Source organism: Ochotona curzoniae, unplaced genomic scaffold (assembly GCF_017591425.1).
Source record: "Ochotona curzoniae isolate NIBS_2020 unplaced genomic scaffold, NIBS_Ocur_1.0 contig_883, whole genome shotgun sequence".
In the NCBI taxonomy this organism is placed as follows: domain Eukaryota; kingdom Metazoa; phylum Chordata; class Mammalia; order Lagomorpha; family Ochotonidae; genus Ochotona; species Ochotona curzoniae.
The window spans coordinates 19,179,581-19,200,427 of NW_024466599.1; the positions used below are offsets into that span (position 1 = coordinate 19,179,581).

The 20,847-nt window shown below is 44.4% G+C and overlaps 1 protein-coding gene across 1 annotated transcript in view; it reads right to left on the bottom strand.

The window, feature by feature from the left end:
• RBKS (ribokinase) overlaps window positions 1–20,847 on the bottom strand; it is a 91,114-nt gene that overhangs the window by 25,494 nt on the left and 44,773 nt on the right. The window contains exons 6-7 of the mRNA XM_040993002.1: window positions 20,426–20,517; window positions 14,510–14,698 (exon numbers count right to left, since the gene is read on the bottom strand). Coding sequence (XP_040848936.1) covers window positions 14,510–14,698; window positions 20,426–20,517 — 281 coding nt within the window. The remainder of the gene's footprint in view (window positions 1–14,509; window positions 14,699–20,425; window positions 20,518–20,847) is intronic.

Sequence of the window (20,847 nt, forward strand, 5' to 3'; positions counted from 1 at the left end):
CCATTTATAACCTGGCCCTTATTATGCCAACTCCCCCTTCTCCACTCTTCTTGCACTGTAAGCTCTTTCCAAACAGACTGGCAGAGCTACAGAGAGAAGGAGAGACAGAAAGATCTCCATCCACTGGTTCTCTCCCCATATGGCTGCAACAGCTGAAGTTGAGTTGATCTGAAGCCAGAAGTCAGGAGCTTCTTTTGGTTCTCCCACATGGGTGTAGGGACTCAAGGACTTGGAACATGCTCTGCTACCTTCCAAAGTCATAAGCAAGGAACTAGATTGGTAACTGAGCAGTAGGGACATGAACTGGAACCCATAAGGAAATGCCAGCACTGCAGGCACAGGATAAGTATGTAAGCCACTGTGCGGGCCCCTTCAGCTTCCTCTCAGTAAAGACCCTGAAGGCAGTGTTTGATGGCTCAACTTGGATTCCTGCAACCCATGTGAAAGACCAAGTTACCAGCTTCAGCCCAGCCCTGTTCCAGCTATGGTGGGCATCAGGATAGAACAACCAGTGAATGGGACCTCTCTCTTTGCCTCAAATAAATAAATAATTTAAAAAATCTGAAGCAAAATGCTAAGAATTGGGCCTGGCACGATAGCATAGCGGTTAAGGTCCTCGCCTTGAACGCACTGGGATCTTATATGGGCGCCGGTTCTAATCCTGGCGGCCCCATCTCCCATTCAGCCCCTGCCTGTAGCCTGGGAAAGTAGTTGAGGATGGTCCAAGACCTTGGGACCCTGCACCAGCGTGGGAGACTGAGGAAGAAGCTCCTGGCTTTGGATTGGCTCAGCTCCAGCCGTTGCACTCGCTTGGGGAGTGAATCATCAGACTGTCTCTCCTCTCTGTATATCTGCCTTTCCAATAAAAATTTAAAAAAAATTTTTTTTAGAAGTTTACATTTTAAAAAATGCTAAGAATTAATAATGATGTCCTGGGCCAATATGTAGTCACATCTTTTACTTTTCAGTTAAACTGAAATTATTTAATATGTTAAGGAAGAAAGGAGGAAAACAAAAGCGATTTAATTTGCCTTAGGACTATTGAGGAAAGCAGTTAAGTCTGTATAATCAGCACAAATTCTAGTCACTTACAAGGTGATGTAAACAATTACATTGCTGCATGTTAACACTAAAAAGTTACAAAGACTAAGTGAAGGAAGAGAATTTTCCTAACTGGGAGTGTGATAATCATGGGAAAGTCACTTAGCAGATGGAAGCATGAGCTTTCTTTTCCCAATTTTCATTTGTTTTGGTCAAAGAAAGAAAAGGGCATAATATATTTAGGGAAAGATGTGTCTCTCCTAACTTCTGGACGCATTCTATTCCCCACTCACAGAGCTTTTCTGGGGCAGTGTACTGGAGAATGGGCACGTCAGTATTTTTACAAAGGGATAGAAGCAGGAAGAAGGTATACTGAAGGACACTGCATTCACAGCACATAAACACAGACACACGGCATCAGCAAAGACAGCATGAATTACACTCCACCAACCTGCAACATGCACACACATTTTCATAAAAAGGCAGATGGATGTTTGCCAAATGATGAACTACAGATATGCTGCTCTACACTTTTCTTCTCTGCCTCCCTGAGCAGTAGTGAGCGCTGCGCATGGCTGCAAATCTTTGGACTCCATGGTTTGGCTCCATAGGTTTTTGTATCTCACTGTAATTGCAGGTCTACTCCAAAAACACTGCCACTCAACGGAAAGCTGTGCCAGTGGAGTCCTGGCAGGCCTGCTCTTGAGAATACCAATATAATCACTTCTCAGCCTGCAGGCTAAGATCAAGTGAGAATACCAATATAGGACTCTGGCAATACCCATTATCACGGGAGGAAAGAGAAGTAGCACTGAGGTGTAAGAAGCAATTGGGAAAAGAAGTTCTAATTATATGTGGATGAGTGTAGGTATGGTGCCTGAACTCCCAGCAGACCTAAGTAGGATGGAAGCTTAATCCAGTATCGATGTTTAGAAGGTGGGCCTGGTGTCCTTAGGTCTCAAGATGGTGGGGGGGTTATACAATCTGGAGTCAGTCCCAGCTGTTGGCTCACCACATGATCGCTCTTGGGCACTTGCTCCTCCATTGTCACTGGTCTCACCAGATGGCCCAGCTGGTGAAGTTGTGAACCTCCAAGTCTGAGTGCAAAAACCTGTCTCCTTCACTAGTAGCTCATCTTAGGTATTCTGTTGTAACAAGAAGTAGTGCCCTAAGCAAACCCTTACAACCTTATGCCATCCCTTCCTGCTGGGTGGCGGCACTATTTCCTGTCTAGATTCAGACATTTCTTTCCTGACTTTTTGTGAGGCCATATCCCAGGGTCTTCATTAGCAGGGAGTTGTAGTCAGCAGGCCCAGCTTGGAACAGGACCAGGCCCTGCACTGTGGACACAGGCATCTGAATCTGCAGGTGAAACACACACACCCTCAGGCCATGTTGAGCTGGGAAGCAGTGCCAGGGCCCAGATCTCCTTGGGGACACTCTGTCAGGCACTGGGTACATGTGTGTGCATGTCCAGTTCTCACCACTGGACAGTGCCACAGGAAAACAGAAAAACAGCCGCAGGATTTGGCCCTGATTCAGTTCTTCAAAGTGAAGATAACATTTCTGGTAAGCAGATACAATTAGATTTTTAGAGCCCTGGGTTTTCAACTGATCACATGCAGGACTAAGAAAGATAATTTAAAATACTGAATTCTGCCTGATTAGCTAATAAATGAGGTGACTTGCTGATGTGGAAATAATACAATAGAGCTAATACGGTCCTGTGGGCATGGCAGATGTCTTGTGCCTTGTCTGTCAGTCTCTTTAGTAATTACCACGTGCTGTCCTTTCTTTGTGGTCAGTGAACTTCTTCATTTGTCTGACAGCTCAAGTGGGCAGAACTTCACAGTCTTTTATTGAAAATTGTGATGCCAATTTCAGAGGTGCCATTCACTCTGTGCAACTTGAGGGTTTTGGGCATGAACTTTGTGTGACTGCAGGTAAAACAATCTGAGGATCTGAGAATCTGTTTTAGAAGGGAAACCTTGGAAACTATTTTGCTTACAAATCACTTAAAAAGAGCATTTTGGGGCAGTTATTTGATCCTAGTCAAGATGCCCATGTCTCATATCAGAGTAGCAGGTTCAATCCTGAGCTCAGGCTCCCAACGACAGTTTCTGCCAGTACAGAGCGGGGGAGATGGCAGGTGACGGCTCACATGTTTGGGTGCCTGCGCACCATGCAGGTCTGGACTGAGCTGCTAGATCCTGATAGCTGCAGGCATCTGGGGGGTAACCAGCCTGTGTCTCTGGGTTCCATGGGTTACAAATGGGGCTTTTGTATTTAAGTTTTATGTTTGCCCTGGACACCTGAAATGTGGAATGTGAAAAACCTAGTTGATTCTTAGTCCCCTGAGAAAAGGGAGGCTAAGGGAGGCTACAGAGATTTATAACCCTTACTACAGTTACTCTTCCAGAAGGAAGCAGACTGCTTTCATTACGACAGAAGGTCTGTGTTCAAGGCCAAGCACCACAGTGGGCACTGGACTGGTCCAGAAAGAACTCCTTGAGCTGGATCTTAGCATGAATTGTCTAGGCAGGAAAGTAGGGACCAGGGCTGGCATTTGGTACAGGGATTAAGAGACCACCTGGGATAGTTGTATGCCATTTTCGAGAGCCTAGGGTTTAACTACAGGCTCCACTTTTGATTCTGTGTTCTTATGAAATTGTACCCTAGGAAGCAGCAGGTTGTGGCTCAAGTGTTTGGGTCCTAGTCACCCATGTTGGAAACCCGAGTTAAGTTCCAGGCTTGTGGATGGAAGATCTCTCTCTGCTTCTCTTTCAAATATTTAAAACTAAACCAAAATTTAAGATGCCAGTTAGGATTCTTACATCCTACACTGGAGTACCCGGGTTTAATTCCTGGCTGTAGCACCTCCAGCTTTCTGCTAATAAAGACGTGGTAGGCAGTGGTGATGACTTAAGTATTGGAGTCCCTGTTACTCATGTGGGAGACCCAGGTCATTCCTGGCTCCCAGCTTTGTCTCAACACAGTTCTGTTGTAGAAATTTGAGGGATGAAACACCACAACAGAATTTTCTCTTAAATAACTTTCAAAACTTAAAAAAAAAGAGAGAAATCACATAAAATATTTATTTATTTATTTTTATCGGATTTACAAAGAGAAGAAGACACAGAGAGAAAGAGTTTCCATTATCTGCTGGTTTACTCCCCAACTGGCTGCAATGGCCAGAGCTGAGCTGATCCAAAGCCAAGAGCCTCCTCCAGGTCTCTCATGTGGGTACAGGGTCCCAAAGGTTTGGGCCGTGCTTGACTGCTTTTCCAGGCCAAGGTAAGGAACTAGATGGGAAGTGGATCAGCCAAGACACAAACCAGTGCCCTTATGGGATCCTGATGCATGCAAGGCAAGGATTTAGCTACTAGGTTACTGCACTGGATCTGAGGAATTACATTCTACTAACCTTTTACTTGAACAATTCAGGCTCCTATTTAAGGAAGTTCACTGAAATTATTATTTGGTTGTGGTCTGTACAAGCGGTACACCTGTCTTCCAGATTTGGCCATTTGATGATAAGAATGAATGAAGTTGAGTTGTGGCAGAACCTTTGCTGTCTGGAATGTGCACAATCCTGGCACTCCACTATCTGTGCAGGTCAGCTGCTTGCCCTGCACAGGAAGAAGGTGGAGCTGGATGGCAGTGGACCTGGGTCCTATTCAGTAATGTTCAGAGCCAGGGTCATGTCCAGTCCACTTAACTAACAGTGGGTGACCTAAGTTCCTGGTACATGCGATCTAGATTTGCCAAGGAATCCAAATGAAGAAGAGAATCAGACATGTAGGGGCGTGCTAATGAGAACCAACACATACTAAGTGCCCCATGTACTGGGCACCTTTTACTTAAGCGAGATTGCAATATTCTGTATAAAGTAAGAAAGAGCTTTTAAAGATCTGGCAGTTTCTGAAAAGCTAGGGAAAAAGAGCAACTATAGCAGCCTGTGTCATGCCAAGTGTCAAAGAACATCAGAGCTGGAATGTCAAACACAGAGAGTGAGGCCAAGCAGAGTGGTGAGGTACAGCGCTGTCAGGTGTTGGATGACAACAGACAGACCTAGAGTCAAGCTCAGCTCTGCCCGTTCACCAGCTGTATGCCTAGGCGGGGACTCTAACTGCTGGTATCCATAGTTTCCTCCTCTTGAGAGCAGAAGCAGAAGCCGAAGTCTGTCTTGTGGGGTGGTTCTGAGAACAGGAGTAATACAGAGTCCAGCATGAGCCTGGCACAGGGTAGTGCCCAGCTTTTAATATAAGCCCAAAGAGTCCTCAAGTTTGCAAGAATCTCATTTCAGAGGTCAAGGTGCTTTGGGGCTCTCAGATTCCAATTATGTTGGATGTGGATGCATCACCTGAACCCCAAACACAGATAGTCATTTGTCTAGAGTAATATGGCTAGTTATTGACCAAACAGGATCTTAACTTAAGACATCATCTGCCCTTAGCCACCAGGGTGATGCCAACTGAGTCCCATGCAAACCCTTTGAGCTGTTTCGCTGAGAAGCTGAACCTGTTACTCTGCTTCCGATTGCTTTCTCCTCGTAGAAGAGCTCACTTTCCAGCCCTAACTCCCATGTCACTTCCGACACATGTCCACTTGTTTCCTTGCATGTGTGAGTCTGTTAGGGCTGCTGTAACAAAACACCATGGACTGCGTGGCTTACGCAACAGTTTCTCAAAATTCCAGGGGCTGGAAAGTCCAAGTTCAAGATACCAGTAGCAAAACAGGTTCTTTTCTAGGGTCTCTGCTGTTGCTTCCGGGTGGCTGCCACTTTGCTCACTGCTCACAGGGCCTCCTCTGCCATTGCATGCAGAGGAAGCAAACTTTCTGATGTCCCTTTTTAGAGTGACAGTAATCCTATCAGACAGTGCCCTTACAACCTCATTAGCTTTAATTATTTCCTCATAGGCCCTGTCGGCATGCTAAGGTTTGGGGCTCCAACACAGAAATTTTGACAGAGACAGATCCAGTACAGGACATCCTCTGTGTGGCCCGCCATTCCTCATAAGCCCATTCCATTCAGGATGATTCCATACAGGAGTTTCATGAACTATATGAGGAGGTTGTGAACTATCAAGTGTCTGAATGAGATGTCACTGATTGCTCTTTTACAACTCCTCTAGGAAATCCACTAAGGTAAGATAAAAAATTGATGCAGAAGGCCTGGTAAAATGACCTGGTGGCTAAAACCTTGCCTTTCATGTGCCAGGATTCCACTTGGAATCCAGGGTTCCATTTGGAATCTAGTGGCTGGTCTACTGCCCATCTAGCTCCCTGCTCGTGGCCTGGGAAAGTAGTCAAGGACAGTCCAAAGCCTTGGGATGTGCCACCCGCGTGGGAGACCCAGAGGAAGATCCTGGCTTGTGGCCTCAGATGGGCTCAGCTCTGGCCGTTGTGACCACTTGGGGAGTGAATTAACAGAAGGAACATCTTCCTCTCTGTCTCTCCTCTCTATATATCTGACTTTCCAATATAAATAAGTATTTTTTTTTAGATGTGGTAGAAGTCCAAGTGCAGATAACCCAGTGTTGCTAATAGTAAGAATGAGGGTGGAAGAGTTAAACTGAGAAAGCCAAGCAGAATCATTCAGAAAGAGAGCTCGAACAGGAGTTTCCCTGAAGATCTGTTGTGCATTTCAATGATGAACAGAAACACTGGGACTTTGACATTTATTCTGATATTTCCAAGGAGAACTGTGTAAAGTAACATATTTGTGAGAAAAATTGTTTCTTTGAAAGCAACCTGACCAAGTGTGTAGTGAAATATCTCAGCTGGAAGCACCCCCAGGTGCCCAGGGTGTCACTGGCAGGTGGATCTGCTAGGCCTCAGGAGTCTAACCTCTCAGAAGCTGCCCCAGTCACACATGCCTAGGTTGCCAGCTCCTTTGTGAGAAGAATACCTGTGTACCCCAAAAGTGATAGGCCCACTCTCTTTACTAGACATGGCTCTGAGTAGCTTTTGGCTATGTCCCAAAGCCGGACTGAGTCCAAATTTCAAAGTAATGCATGACAGATTCAGGCCATGGCAGGACACAAACAGTTTAGAATAGGGAGGAGAAAGTAAAGATCTCCCTCTTATCCTTTTCTTATTCCCCTTCCCATGAATGAAGATCAGGAGGTTTGTTCTAGAATTTAAAATAGGATTTTATTTACAGATAGATGGCTAGGGAATTTAAAAAAAAAGATTTACTCATTTATTTGTTTTAAAGTCATAGTAACAGTGAAAGGAAATACATGCATACACATGGAAAGAGAGAAAGAGAGAAAATGAGAAAGAGAGAGAGAGAGAGAGAGAGAGTTCTTCATTGATGGGTTCACTCCCCAGATGGCTGCCACAGCCAAGCCTGCGTTGGTTGAAGCTAGGTGCCTCGTGCCTGTCTTGTGACTCTTAAGTATTACAGTACTCAGATGTGCAGAAAGATGGGAATAAAGACCAGGGATGATGCAGTCCATTTATCTACCTTGGATTAGGATGTGTGACCATAAAGTGGATGTTTTTTTATTTTTTTTTAGTAAGAAAATAAGATTTAGTCCATGGGCTGAATTCTTGAAATAAGAGTGCTAATCTAGTTTCTAGGACTTACATATCAAGAATTTTATGGAAGGTATATGCCAGGGATAACTCATGTGACATTATATCATATTAGTGTGACGATCCTAAAGTATTACTGTGCTTGCCTGGGATAACCCTAACTAAGGGGAGGGAAGTGAAAGAAGCCATGCCTCTCACCTTCAGCCTGGAAGGAACAGAGTGAGGACTTGAGCACCTGTCCCTTGGAGGCCGAGATGCAGAAACACAGAAATAGGAATGAGATACATCTGTCTCGTCTCCAAACCGAGCCGAGGACATCTGTAGCTCCTGCCGCCATCTCACTCTAGTACAAGGGAAAAACATGCAAAAATAGAAGTTATCCACACAACTCTTAGCATTGAGGCAGAGCTGAACACAGCAGTCAGCAGCAGCAGCAGTGTCGAATGGGACATGGCTGCCTACAGAGCAGCCTCTCTCAGGACACAGGCCAGGAAACCAACCACGTCTCCTCCGCCCACATCAGCCCTGACTCCTTAATAAGGGATTGCGAGAAGGCGAGCGGTGAGAAAGTTACGGACAGACCGAGAGCCAATAATACACTCCTGCCAGAGAAGTGAAGGAGCCCAGCTGTTAGAGGAAAATGCCGCCCTGGGAGCCGCCCCCTTGCCATGGAATTAGCTCTTCTCTATTACACTGAACTAGAGACTGAACAGTTGTGTGCGGTACAGGCAAGACTTTTTATAATGAGGGCTAGAAGAGAGGATAAAGATAGGACAAAAAATGAGGGAGATTCTGTTCCAGAAAATAACTACCCTGGTCCCCATCAGCGTTGTCTCTGCTGTACTTGGGGGCTGGCTGCCAGAAGCCCACCGTGTAGACCCCCAGAGCACTTCCGGATCAGGCTCTAGTTGTAAGGAGACCTGCTCACTGGGACAGTCCCAGATGGAGCTTTGTGGTTGCTGCTTGACCTTACTTGTATTTTTCGTTTTTTTTTCCTTTTAAAGATTTATTTTATTTTTTATTGGAAAGTCAGATTTACAGTGAGGAAAGACAGAAAGTTTTTCCACCTGCTGGTTCACTCCCCAAGTGGCCCAACAGCTGGAGATGAGCCAATCTAAACGCAGGAGCCAGGAGCTTCTTCTGGGTCTCCCATGGAGATGCAGGGTCCCAAGGCTTTGGGCTGTCCTCGACTGCTTTCCCAGGCCACAAACAGGGAGCTGGATAGGAAGTGGACATGAACCGGTAGGATCATATGGGATCCTGGCATGTGCAAGGCTAGGTCTTTAGCCACTAGGCTATGCACCAGGCCCATATTTTTCTAAGTTGAGGAGAAAGTATCATACAATTCACTCCTTAAGAAAGTATGCTTTAGGAGCTAGTGTTGTAGTCTACCAAGTTAAGCTGCAGTTTGTGTCACTGGCATTGTATCTTGGGTGCTGGGTTCAAGGCCTGGACGCTCTGCTACAGATCTAACTCCTTGCTAACACAGCTGGAAAAGCAGTGGAAGCTGGCCCAAGTACTTGGGCCTCTGCCACCCATGTAGGAGACCTGGATGAAGCTCCTGGCTTCTGTCAGGTCCAGCCCCAGCGACTGCAGCCATCTATGGAGTGAAGCAGCAGGTGGTAGATCTGCCTCTTTGTAACTCTTTTCAAATCAATTATTAAATCTTCTAAAAAAGTATCCACTTTATTGAGTTTTAGTATATCTGCAACAAGGTTGTTTGGCCATCACCCCCAATTCCAGAACATGTCATTGCCCTCCAAAATAAATGGGTTTCTCCCACTCCAGCAGCCATTTGTTTACCTCGTCTCTGTGAACAGTGGATCGTTCATGTACATGAGTTCCACACTACGTGGATATTCAGGCTGGCTTCTTTCTCCTGGTATGCTGTTAAGGTCTAGCCATTCCACGCCACAATCAGTACTTTACTCCTTGAAATAGCAATTATTTAATAATTCCAGTGGCATCTATTATATCACATTGTACAACTGCCTTTGCCTGGTGTCAGAGCATTGTGCTAAAGCGTACATCACCATTGTCTCCCTGGAGCTTTTAGCAAATCCATGAGCTTTGTCAGTGGAATGCCAACTCTGCAGATTTTATGTAAGTGGAATCATATGTGTGATCTTTTGTGTGTGGACTCTTTCATCTTATTTTTCAAAATTTTTAAATTTTTAAAATATTTTGCTTCTTTCATATTATTATAATGTTTGGCGGTTCATCCATATTCCAGCAAGGATTGGTATTCTTTTTTCATGGCTGAATCGTATTTCATTGTGTCAAACTATTCGTTCAGCTGCTGATAAACAATGGTTGTTTTCCGCTTTGGGTGGAAGTAAGCATTTTCAAATGACTTTTCATGTGGAAACATGTTTTTATTTCTCTTAGCTATTTACCTGGAAGTAGAATTTTTGGATTATATGGTAACTCACTATTTAACTTTTGGGGCACTTTTGGTTGTTTTCCAAAGTGGCTACCCCACAGTACATTATTACCATCAGTCTATAAGAGATCTAATTTCCCTACATCCACAACACTTGCCAATAGCTAGCTTTGATTACAGCTACCCTAGTGGGTGTGAAATGGTTTCATTGTATGTTGTTAATTTTTCTGTTTGTTTTAAAGTCAGGCCATCTCTGTACATAGTTTTAAGAAACAAGTGTAAATGCTCCATTCCTTTCTACTCACATTTCCATGAGGCAAATACTTTAAATTCTTAGTGGCTTTCTCTGGCATTTATCTGGTATTTCTGGTAACATGCTTATACTGCTATTTTAGAATCAGTTTTAGATATTATCTCTTGACTTCCAACTATGGAAGATGAACATTTAGTTCTCTTGTCTGCTCCCTCATGCATCCAAATACACACTCATTTTATCCTCCTATCGTCACAATATGATTATAACTCCATTTTGATCAAATCAGTAATTAGCATTTGCATTGTTATGACTATGCATTTATAGCCTCATGATGTGCAAAGATTATATTTACTCAATCATCCTCTCCCCCTTTGATTCCAGATGGCCTAAAGAGAAAAATTTGCTTCATTTTTTTTCAATTTCTGTGGTTTTCTTTTTTCTTTTTTTTTTTTAAAGTGTGTTTCTTTCTTCTTCTTCTTTTTTTCCCCCTAAACTTTAAAAGGCAGATGCACAGACAGAGAGATAGAAAGAGATCTTCCATCCACTGGTTCATTTTCCAAATGACCACTGAAGTTAGGGCTGGGCCAGGCCAAAGCCAGGAGCTAGGAACTCCATCCGTGTCTCTTACATGGGTGCCAGGGCCCAGTGACCTGGGTCATCCAGCCCTGCTTTCCCAGGGAAATCAGCAGGGCGATAGATCTGAGGTGGAGCAGTGGAGACTCAAGCTGGCATTCATGTGAAATACAGGTGTTGCAGGAGACAGTTAACCCAAGGTATACAACATCAGTCCCCTGCTGTTTTCCATATAGCAATTACTAAATTCATCTTTGAATTTTGAAAAAAAAATTTGTTACCCTCTAGAAAATTCCAAATATACTAGATATTCCATATTTCAAATATATTGGATTTTCTCTCATTTGGCATGTAAGCAGATCTCAGTATATGTAGAATGAATGAATGAAAATATCTAACCACAGAACCAAAAATCTAGAGTCCCAAGGAACCTTAGAGATTACTTCCTGTTTCAACCTTTCCCACTTCATAGCCTAAATGTAATGAGTTCATTTTGTTTATTATTTATTAAAAATATTTTTAAGGAGCCAGCACAGGGGTATAGTGGGTTGGCCTGCAGTCTTCAATATACCATATGGGCCTACCAGTTGGATTCCCAGATGCTCTACTTCCAATCCAGCTCCTTGCTAATGTCCCTGGATGTCAGTGGAAGATGGTCCAAGTGCTTAGCCCTTACACCAATGTGAGGACCTGGACTGAGCTCTTGGCTACTGGCTTTGGCCTGGCCAACTCTGGCTATTGTGGCCATTTGGGGAGTGACCCAGTGGATGGACATTCCTCCTCTCTGACTGTAACTTGGCTTTTCAAATAAAGCAAATCTTTTTTAAAAAAGATTTATTTGTTTTTATTGGAAAGGGAGATACACAGAGAGGAGGAGATATAGAGAGGATGATCTTCCATCTGCTGATTCACTCCCCAAGTCACCACAATGGCCAGAGTTGATCCCATCCAAAGCCAGAGGCCAGGAGCTCTTCTGGGTCTCTCCCACACGGGTGCAGGGTCCTAAGTCTTGGGACATCTTTGATTGCTTTCCCCAGCCACAGGCAGGGAGCAGGATGGGAAGTGGGGCCTACCAGGATATGAACCGGCACCCATATGGGACCCTGGCACATGCAAGGCAAGGGCTGTAGCCACTAGGCTATCACACTGGATGCAAAACAGATCTTTTTAAAAATTAAAAAAATATATATTTAAAATTTTTTGTTTCGTTTTAAAGGGAGAGACACAGAGAGAAAGAGACTTTGCACCTACTGAGCCAATCCCTAATGACCAATTAAAAGTCAGGGCTGGGCCAGGCTGAACCGAGGAGCTTGGATGTCCATCTGGATGTCCCACTTGGCAGACTCCAGTACTTGGGCCATCAGCTGCTTCCCAGGTGCACATTATGAGGAAGCTGGAATAGGACAGGGAACTGGGCCTTGAACCCAGGCCCTCTGCTATGGGACATGGCCATCTTAAACAGCATTGTAATGGCTGCTCCTAAGGCATTTTGGAAATGAGAAGTTGCCTGACCAAAGTGACAGCAGGTTTTCAGGAGCAAGGACTGGAATTCCAACCTGCTCAGTCTCAGACGCCTCTTCTCTGTTGGGGTGCTTCCACAATGTCCCTTGTCCTGAATGGTGTGTGGACTTCATCCTTTCAATATCTTCAGTTTTCTTAAGCTCAATACTCAATTGCAAGTCTTAAGAATTCATGTGGAAGGGCACAAAACAGTATCTTTACAAAATGCAGAAATCGGGCCCAGCGCGGTGGCGCAAGTGGTTAAGGTCCTCACCTTGCACGCCCGGGATCCCATATGGGCGCCAGTTCTATCCCAGCAGCCCCGCTTCCCATCCAGCTCCCTGCCTGTGGCCTGGGAAAGCAGTCGAGGACGGCCCAAAGCTTTGGGAACCTGCACCCGCGTGGGAGACCTGGAAGAGGCTCCTGGCTTCAGACCGGCATAGCATCGGCTGTTGTGCTCACTTGGGGAGTGAATCATCGGACGGAAGATCTTCCTCTCTGTCTCTCCTCTCTGTATATCTGCCTTTCCAATAAGAAAATAATAAAAATAAATCTTTAAAAAAATAAAAGAAAAAATGCAGAAATAACCTTTTAGTCAGGATCTAAGAAGTCATCCTTTACCATGAAGTTTCTCTGAGAATCAGGCTACTAATTCCACTGTCCTTATTTCCAAAGCTGTGTGCAACCTCACCTAGGCCAAGGCCCAAGCAGTGCGTTTGCTCAGGGCTTCTGTGGAGGACATGCATTGCTTTGTCTGATCAACATCCACTTTGTCATCTTCTGGTTCTTATTTGACATCCAGTGATGGGGACGTGCATTGCCAGGGACTGCTCCATGGAGAGCAGAGCTGGCAGGGAGAGCCCAGTGAGCAGGCCTCAAGGACATGGTTTAATGTCTGCATCTGCTACACCTCACTTCCCAGTTAGGTGCACTGTATACATCCCTGCCCTGTGAAGGCCCCTCTGGTTCTTACAACCAAAAGAACTGGTAACTGACTCGGGCCTGGAAGTGAGAGGTTGAACTCCTTCTGTGTGCCCATTCAAGTCTTGCAGGTTCGCTCGCAGACTCTGCAGGCTCCTGTTAGCCAGGGAATATCTTATGTCACTTCAGGATTTGGAACAGTTTTAGTCTAATAAGGAATTTCTTTAATTTGAGGCTCCTGTGTTTATTGACAAAATAAAACAGAACTTAGAAGTAACAAAAACCGGACTCCAGCTAGCATGTTTTCTAATATAAGCAAGACACATCACACCTTGAAAGCTGTTACCAGGATGTTAATTTCATGCTGTGGAAGCATTTCTTGCATTTATGTATTTTTCACAGCATATCTGTATCCATCAGATCCCTTCAGGCTTACTTCTCAACATCAAAACAAACCAAAACATTTTTATAAACAATAAATCAATTTCAAAAATATATAAAAATCCTAAAATTTGTGTTCTTCCTCAACTAGTTTCCTGTCCCTGAAGCTTACTTAGTTTTCCAGTGTTCTTCTAACAAGAAGACAACCATTTGCATTCCCCTAGCTGCAGGGGGGATCAGGAACCTTTTATCAAGCTGGTTTCTCTTTTCATTCTGACTGGAGTTGTTAGCTGTGACTGGTCCACTTCACACATCTATCCTTCCAAGAGGTCCTCAGCATAGAACATCCGTGTGGAGCTTGCACGCCTCACTGTGAGCCCCTAACCCTAGTTTCTTACAGGCAGAGTGACCCTGAGCAGGTTCCTTCATTGGCCACATAAGGCCAGTGACAGTGCCTGCCCCATGTAACTGCTGAGGAATTACATGCAGTAAGTGTTAGCACTAGTATCAGCTGGCTGAAAGAATGACCTCTGTTAACTAGAGCTTCCAGGGAGACTTGCTTACTGTCCAGACTGCAAGCCCGGGAGGGCAGGCACGTCCCCTTGTTCAGCACCTAGTCCACGACAGATGTGTCATGTGTTCAAAAGGAGTTATTCAGTTATATAGAGAATACAGCTGTAATTTTGCTGAGAATATGATTTTTCTTATCGATGAGGAAACATAGGCCTAGAGAGGCTGAGTGGCTTGTGCAGATTCTCACCATGAGTTACAGAGGATTAAGATACAATTCTCCTGCCTGGTTGTGTTGCTCATCTACTATAATGCTTCCTAAGCCCTTAGTTCATTACCAGAATTTCAGGTGTAGCAATTTGGTTACCAAAAAATAAGGATTCTTAAACTTTAAAACCTACCGTGGTATCGACAGCCTTGACGTGCTCGGTGGGAATGTGCTTTGGGACGGGCTCCGTCTGCGACAGCATCACACATCCCTTAGCCCCTAGGGTGATGACTACCACCTGGCAGCCCCGCTCCAGGAGTATGGAGGCGGCCTTGCCGGCATCTGCAGGGCTGCCCACTGGAAGGCCAGTTAGAATTTCAGCCTGGAATACACAAAAGTGAAAAAGTAACCCAAATCTACAAGTCACATTTGTTTTTATAGAAATTTTTTTTTTTTTCATTTGTGGGGGAAGGGAGAAAGGGTAACAAGTATAATGGGATCCTTGATGGACACCATAGATACTGGTATGAAAAAATGAGTAAAAAAATAAGTAGAATAACAAAGATATCCAGAAAGAGCATCTCAGAGGCTGGTGGTGTGGCACACAGACTATGCTGCACCTGTGATGCTGGCATCACACTGAAGGCAACCAGCTGGAATTTTGGCTGCACCATTTCTGATCCAGCTCCTTGTTCAAGGCCGCGGGAAGGCAACCCAGTACTGGGTCATGTATTTCATGTGGGAGACAAAGATGGAGTTGCAGGCTCATGACTTTGGCTGGGCCTAGTCCTCATCATTGAGCTCATTTGGAGAGTGAACCAGCAGATGGAAGTTTCTCTCTCTCTGTATATATACCTTTAAAATAAGCAAAACAGTTTCTAAAGATTTATTTTTTTATTATTTTTTTATTGGAAAGGCGGATATACAGAGAGGAGAGACAGAGAGGAAGATCTTCCGTCCGATGATTCACTCCCCAAGTGAGCACAACGGCCGATGCTATGCCGATCAGAAGCCAGGAGTCTCTTCCGGGTCTCCCACGAGGGTGCAGGGTCCCAAAGCTTTGGGCCGTCCTCAACTGCTTTCCCGGGCCACAGGCAGGGAGCTGGAAGGGAAGCGGGGCTGCCGGGACAGAACCGGCACCCATATGGGATCCCGGGCGTGCAAGGTGAGGACCTTAACCACTTGCGCCACCGCGCTGGGCCCGCAAAACAGTTTTTAAAACTAGGAGGGATTTGATAATGGTCTGGATATTAGTATGGAATTATCCATTTTTTGGGGATAATTTTCTTAGGTGTGGTTCTTTTTATAAAATACATGCTGATGTATTAAGAGGTGAGGGATCAGATCTGTAAGTAACTATCAACAAAAACAAAATATTTACTCCCTTAAAAAAAGATTTATTTTATTTATTTGAAAGAGACAGGGGAGATAGAGAAATTAATCTTCCATCTCTTAGTTCACTCCTCAACTGGCCACATGGTTAGGACTGTGCCAGCCAGAAGCCCTCAGCCTCTTCTGGGTCTCCTACGTGAGAGCAGGACCCAAGGACCTGGGGTATCCTCTGCTGCTCTTCTCAGGTGCAGCAACAGGGATCAGAAGTGGAACAGCCGGGACAGGAACCAGCACCCATAATAAGGTGCTGGTGTTACAGGTGGTAGCTTCATGTGTCACACCAAAATGCCAGTCCCTTTACTTGTTTTTAAATAAAATAAGAATAAATACGTACATGGGAGGACAGAAGCAAATAGGGCAAAATGCTCACTGTTCAAGTGGAAGGTAGGATTACTATACTATTCTTTCAGCTGTTCTGCCTGTATGATGATTTTCATAATAAACAGTTTGGGGTTCAGTGAGAAGTCTGTCAAGGCAGGAAAGGAAGCTGGGGAGGAAGGAAAGGAGAAAGGAAAGGGCCACTGCAATGACTCTGGTGTGAATTAGGCCACCTGTGCGTGCGGCTCTCGCAGGCCTTGCTTGGAGCATGCTGCCCCTCTCTTCGTGCTGGTTGTAACTGTGCATGTTTGTAGACCATATATTTCTGTTGTGTAGTTGTTTCTGCCAGGGAAGTTTGAAGCAGGGTAGGGGAGGCACTCTGGCCAAAAAAGCAATGGCCCGGCAAACAGGACACTTGTGCTACTCAAATTGATGACTCCCCAAATCATTAAACCCTAGAAAATGCGGGGCTGGGAGAGAATCAGTGCCTCTTCACCAGATTATAAAATGCTTTTTGGTAGAAGGGATGAGGGGCTTCAGGCTCCCTAGGACCTCCCTAGAGTCTCTGGGAAAACTATGGTTCTGAAGTAGTTTTTTTTTAAATCACTGAACTCCATGAATTATATGAAATTACTTTTAAAAAATATATTTGAAGAGACAATCAGTGGGAGAAGAAAGGAAACTCCCATTCCATCAGTTCACTCTCTAAATGCATGTAACAGTTGGGACTGTGTCAGGCCAAAGCCAAGAACTAGAAACTCAATCCAGGCCTCTGAGATGCTGCTTCCTAGAGTGTATGTCTGCCGGAAGCAGGAACCTGTAGACTCCAACAGGCATCTCACATTGTGACTTGCCCAATGCACTGAATGCCCACCCCTATGTGATAATTAATGACTAAAAAGTATATAACTGGGGCCTGGGGCATAGCCTAGTAGCTAAGGCCCTTGCCTTACATATGCCAGAATCCCATGTGGGTTCAGTGAGCCACATGTTGTAAACCCAGCAGCCCCACTTCCCATTCAGCTCCCTGCTTGTGGCTTGGGAAAGCAGTCGAGGATGACCCAGAGCCTTGGGACCCTGCACCTGCATGGGAGACCTGGAAGAGGCACCAGGCTCCTGACTTCAGATTGGCTCAGCTCCAACCATTGTGGCTGCTTGGGGAGTGAACCAGCGGGCGGAAAATCTTTCTGTCTCTACTCTTTTGCATATCTGCCTTTCCAATAAAAAGAAACAAATCTTTTAAGAAAGTGTGTAACCAAATTCTGTCTTCTCCGTTTTATAGCATAACCCTATGCTCTTTCTTCCTGAGAATGCCTCCCTTATGTTTACTCTGAACACGCCCAAAGTCATCCCCCAGTGCCTGCTCATTCTAGACTTCCATTTTCTCTGTTGCATAGGTTCCTGAACTTGACTTTGTGCACAGACCCTTTCTGAGTTGCTTTTACTGTGAGTACACTATCTAAAATAAATTTTGCATTGATCTTTGTTACTGGGACCACTTATGTCTGTTGATTTGAATGGCTCATTTCAGAAACACTGACATGTCTCCTTAACACCTCTTATTAAGTTATTCTTCAATGACAGAATCTTTAAAATAACAGATAATGCTACAAATATCCATGTGCCCACAGTCCATCTTTAATAGGGTTTCATATTTCACTTCAGTTGCTTTAGATACCTTTTAAAAAATTTGTTTAAAGATTTAATTATTTTTATTGGAAAGGCAGGTTTACAGAGAGGAGAGATACAATAGATTTTCTGTTGTCCTCAAGTGGCCACAACTGTTAGAGCTGAGCCCATCTGAAGACAGGAGCCAGGAGTTTCTTCCAGGTCTCCCAATGGGTACAGGGTCCCAAGCCCTTGGGCCACCTCGACTGCTTTCCCAGGCTACAAGCAGGGAGCTGGATGGGAAGTGGAGCTGCCAGGATATAATCAGTGCCCATATGGGATTCCGGCGAATGCAAGAAAGCCAACAAGCTACTGCGCTGGGCCTTGTCCATTAAGTTTTTGAGATCAATTTCCTTCAAGATAAGAGTTCATTTACTTAATAAGAATTTACTATGGCCAGAGTGTGCAGGACACAGTGTGGGCTGCAGAGAGGGTGAGAAGGAGGGAGGGCAGGCCGAGTGATCAAAAAAATTATTTACTATGTGCCAAGTTTGTGCATGTACCCTGTAGAAGTGTTATATACTAGTAATAACTGTATTAATATATATGAATTTTAATAGATAATTATCATATGATATTCATATAACATTGTACACAGTTTATAGATTATAGGTATTAATATATTTTATAATATAATATGATTAGTTACTATATTGTCATAGTAATTATAATTATATATTATCATACATACATTATATATATCATACTTTCCATTTTTATATCATGATAATGGCAATATGCACAGATGTTGGTGCCAGAGTGGACCTTCCTGCATTAGCTGATGGAATGGGGTGAGGGCTAGCATTAGGCCCAGCAGTGAATATCCTTGTTTCCTGCGCAGAGTGGCTGTGTGGGTCTCCTGTCTCTGGCTTCTGACTCCAGGCTCTTGTTAACATGAAAGCTAGGAGGCAATGGTGACAGTCCAAGAAACTTAGTTCCTGCCATCCAGGTGGATCTTGACTGAGGCTCTGGCTCCTGGTCTGGACCTTGGCACAGCCTCAGCAATGGCAGGCATTTGAGAAGTAAGCCAGGGGATGGGAGCTGCTCCCTACTTTCTCTCTCTCTCTCTCTCTCTCTCACACACACACACAGAAGAACGAGGCAGAAAGAATGTTGTATAACTTAGAAAGACGCAAAGCAAAGTCTTATTAGCCAGCAAGGCTTCTGCCTGCGAGTGTCTCTTGCACGAGGCTGATTTCAGAACCCAGCTGTAAGGCACTGTGAGAAAATCCAGGCCACCAGGAGAGGCTAGTGGTGAGTGTCCTGGCCAACAGTCCCTTTATGCCCCAGGGAACAACCAGCACCCACTACTGCAAGTGTGAATTAAGGAGGCTTCAAATGATCCCAGCCCTTTGTCTTTTTGAGGTTTTCCCAAAGAAGGTCCCAAGCATTATGAAGCAGGGACAATCCATGCTGTGTCCTGTCTGAATTCCTGAAGCACAGAAATGATTAAAATAACGACAAGTCATAATTTTCACGGTCCAGTACATTTGGGTGCAGTCTAGCACACATCAACAGACAAGTACATACACAGGGAAAGTGGCTGGGGATGGACGATAAGACAAGATGCCCTTGCCTTCACAGAATGTGGAATTTAATGGAGAAGACAGAAGAAATGAGTAAGAAATGTGAAGGTAATGAGTGTTTCAGGACAAATAAGTAAACAGCAGGGAAAGCTAAGCCAATGAGGCAGCTGAGGTTAATCTAGCCTCTTGTGAAATGCTCACTGTGTCCCACAAATCCTTGTTCCTAGCACAGGGCCTGCTCATGGTGGCTGTTCAGCAATCCTGGATAACCTATTGTGTCTTGTTAAAACTAGTTTCCTTGTCACTGTCTTTTTGCATCCTCTATGTTTTGAGAGATGAAGTTCTCAAATACAGATGTCATGAAGTTCTGGAAGCTTTTATTCAGCCTTTGAACCACATGGAAAAGAAACCATTACAGTTCATGAATTACCTTCTCTCTGCATGCTGCATTCGCCAGTGTGGATAACACATCCTATATCCCCTCAATCGGAAAGAGTTTTGATCTAATGATCAAAGACCGTGAAAAGGGAAAATTATTGAAATTTACTTCCTAGAAGATTGAAGACTGACTGGCTCAGTGTTCATACACTGGAGACGCCGTGTGGGACAAGGTGGCCCTTGTGGCCCTCAGGTGGACTGAGGTTGCACGCCTCTTGGGACAGCCCATAGGTCTCCTCCAAGCTGTCAGTGAGGAACGAAGTTGGGCCATCATGGGGTCTGCACAGCGGCAGGTAGCAGATGCTCATTAGAGATGCCAGATAAAATATGTGGAGCTCAGGCACATGTGAATTTCAACCAGTTTCACAGTAAAGGTATCTTGGGATGCTACGGTCTATCTGAAATGCAAATGTAATAAAGCATCCTGTATTTTTATTTGCTGCAATTGGCAACTCTGATAGTAATTAGTCTGCAGGAAATGGAATAATTAGAAAATAAAGTACCAACAGTGTGAGGGCAGAGAAGGGACTAAAGTCAACTAAAGCTTGGTATGTGTCAGATGATGGGAGTGGCTCAGAATCCTATTCTCTGCCAGGATTTACTAATTTCCTTTTCTGTATATCCCAGTAAAGCAAAAATGCAGTTTTCACTGAGCCCAAAAATTCACACATGATCAAATGATGTGGTTAATTGTGTCTCTCTGCTTTATCCACTGGCATTCAAGTCCTTTGCTTTCTCATAGAATGACTCAAAGAATCTGTCCTTACCTCGCTTTCATTGCAGCAGAACACACTGGAGAGGGTGTAGAAGCGGGGATCCAGGTCAGCAATGGCAGGGGCTGGATTGAACAGTGTTTTCACTGTGGGAGAACGGGAAAGCCAGTCAGTGGTTGTCGTGTGCAGCACTCAGCAAGGAAAATCTCCAGGCTCAACCATTTTGGTACTGCTTAAATGTGGAAAAGTCTCAGGTCTCCATTTCCATGAAAACTTGATACCAATTCCTTCTTATGTTCATTTTCTTTACAGTCCACTTTATGACATTTTAGCTTCAAGAGCAAGCATCAATATTTACAATGTGTGATTATCTATCTAAGGCAACAACAAGGATATTAAGAAGTAAAAACTTAGTCTTAGAAATTACTTAACAGGAAGTTCTTTGTTAAAACATGTATTCACCAGTGTACTCAAAA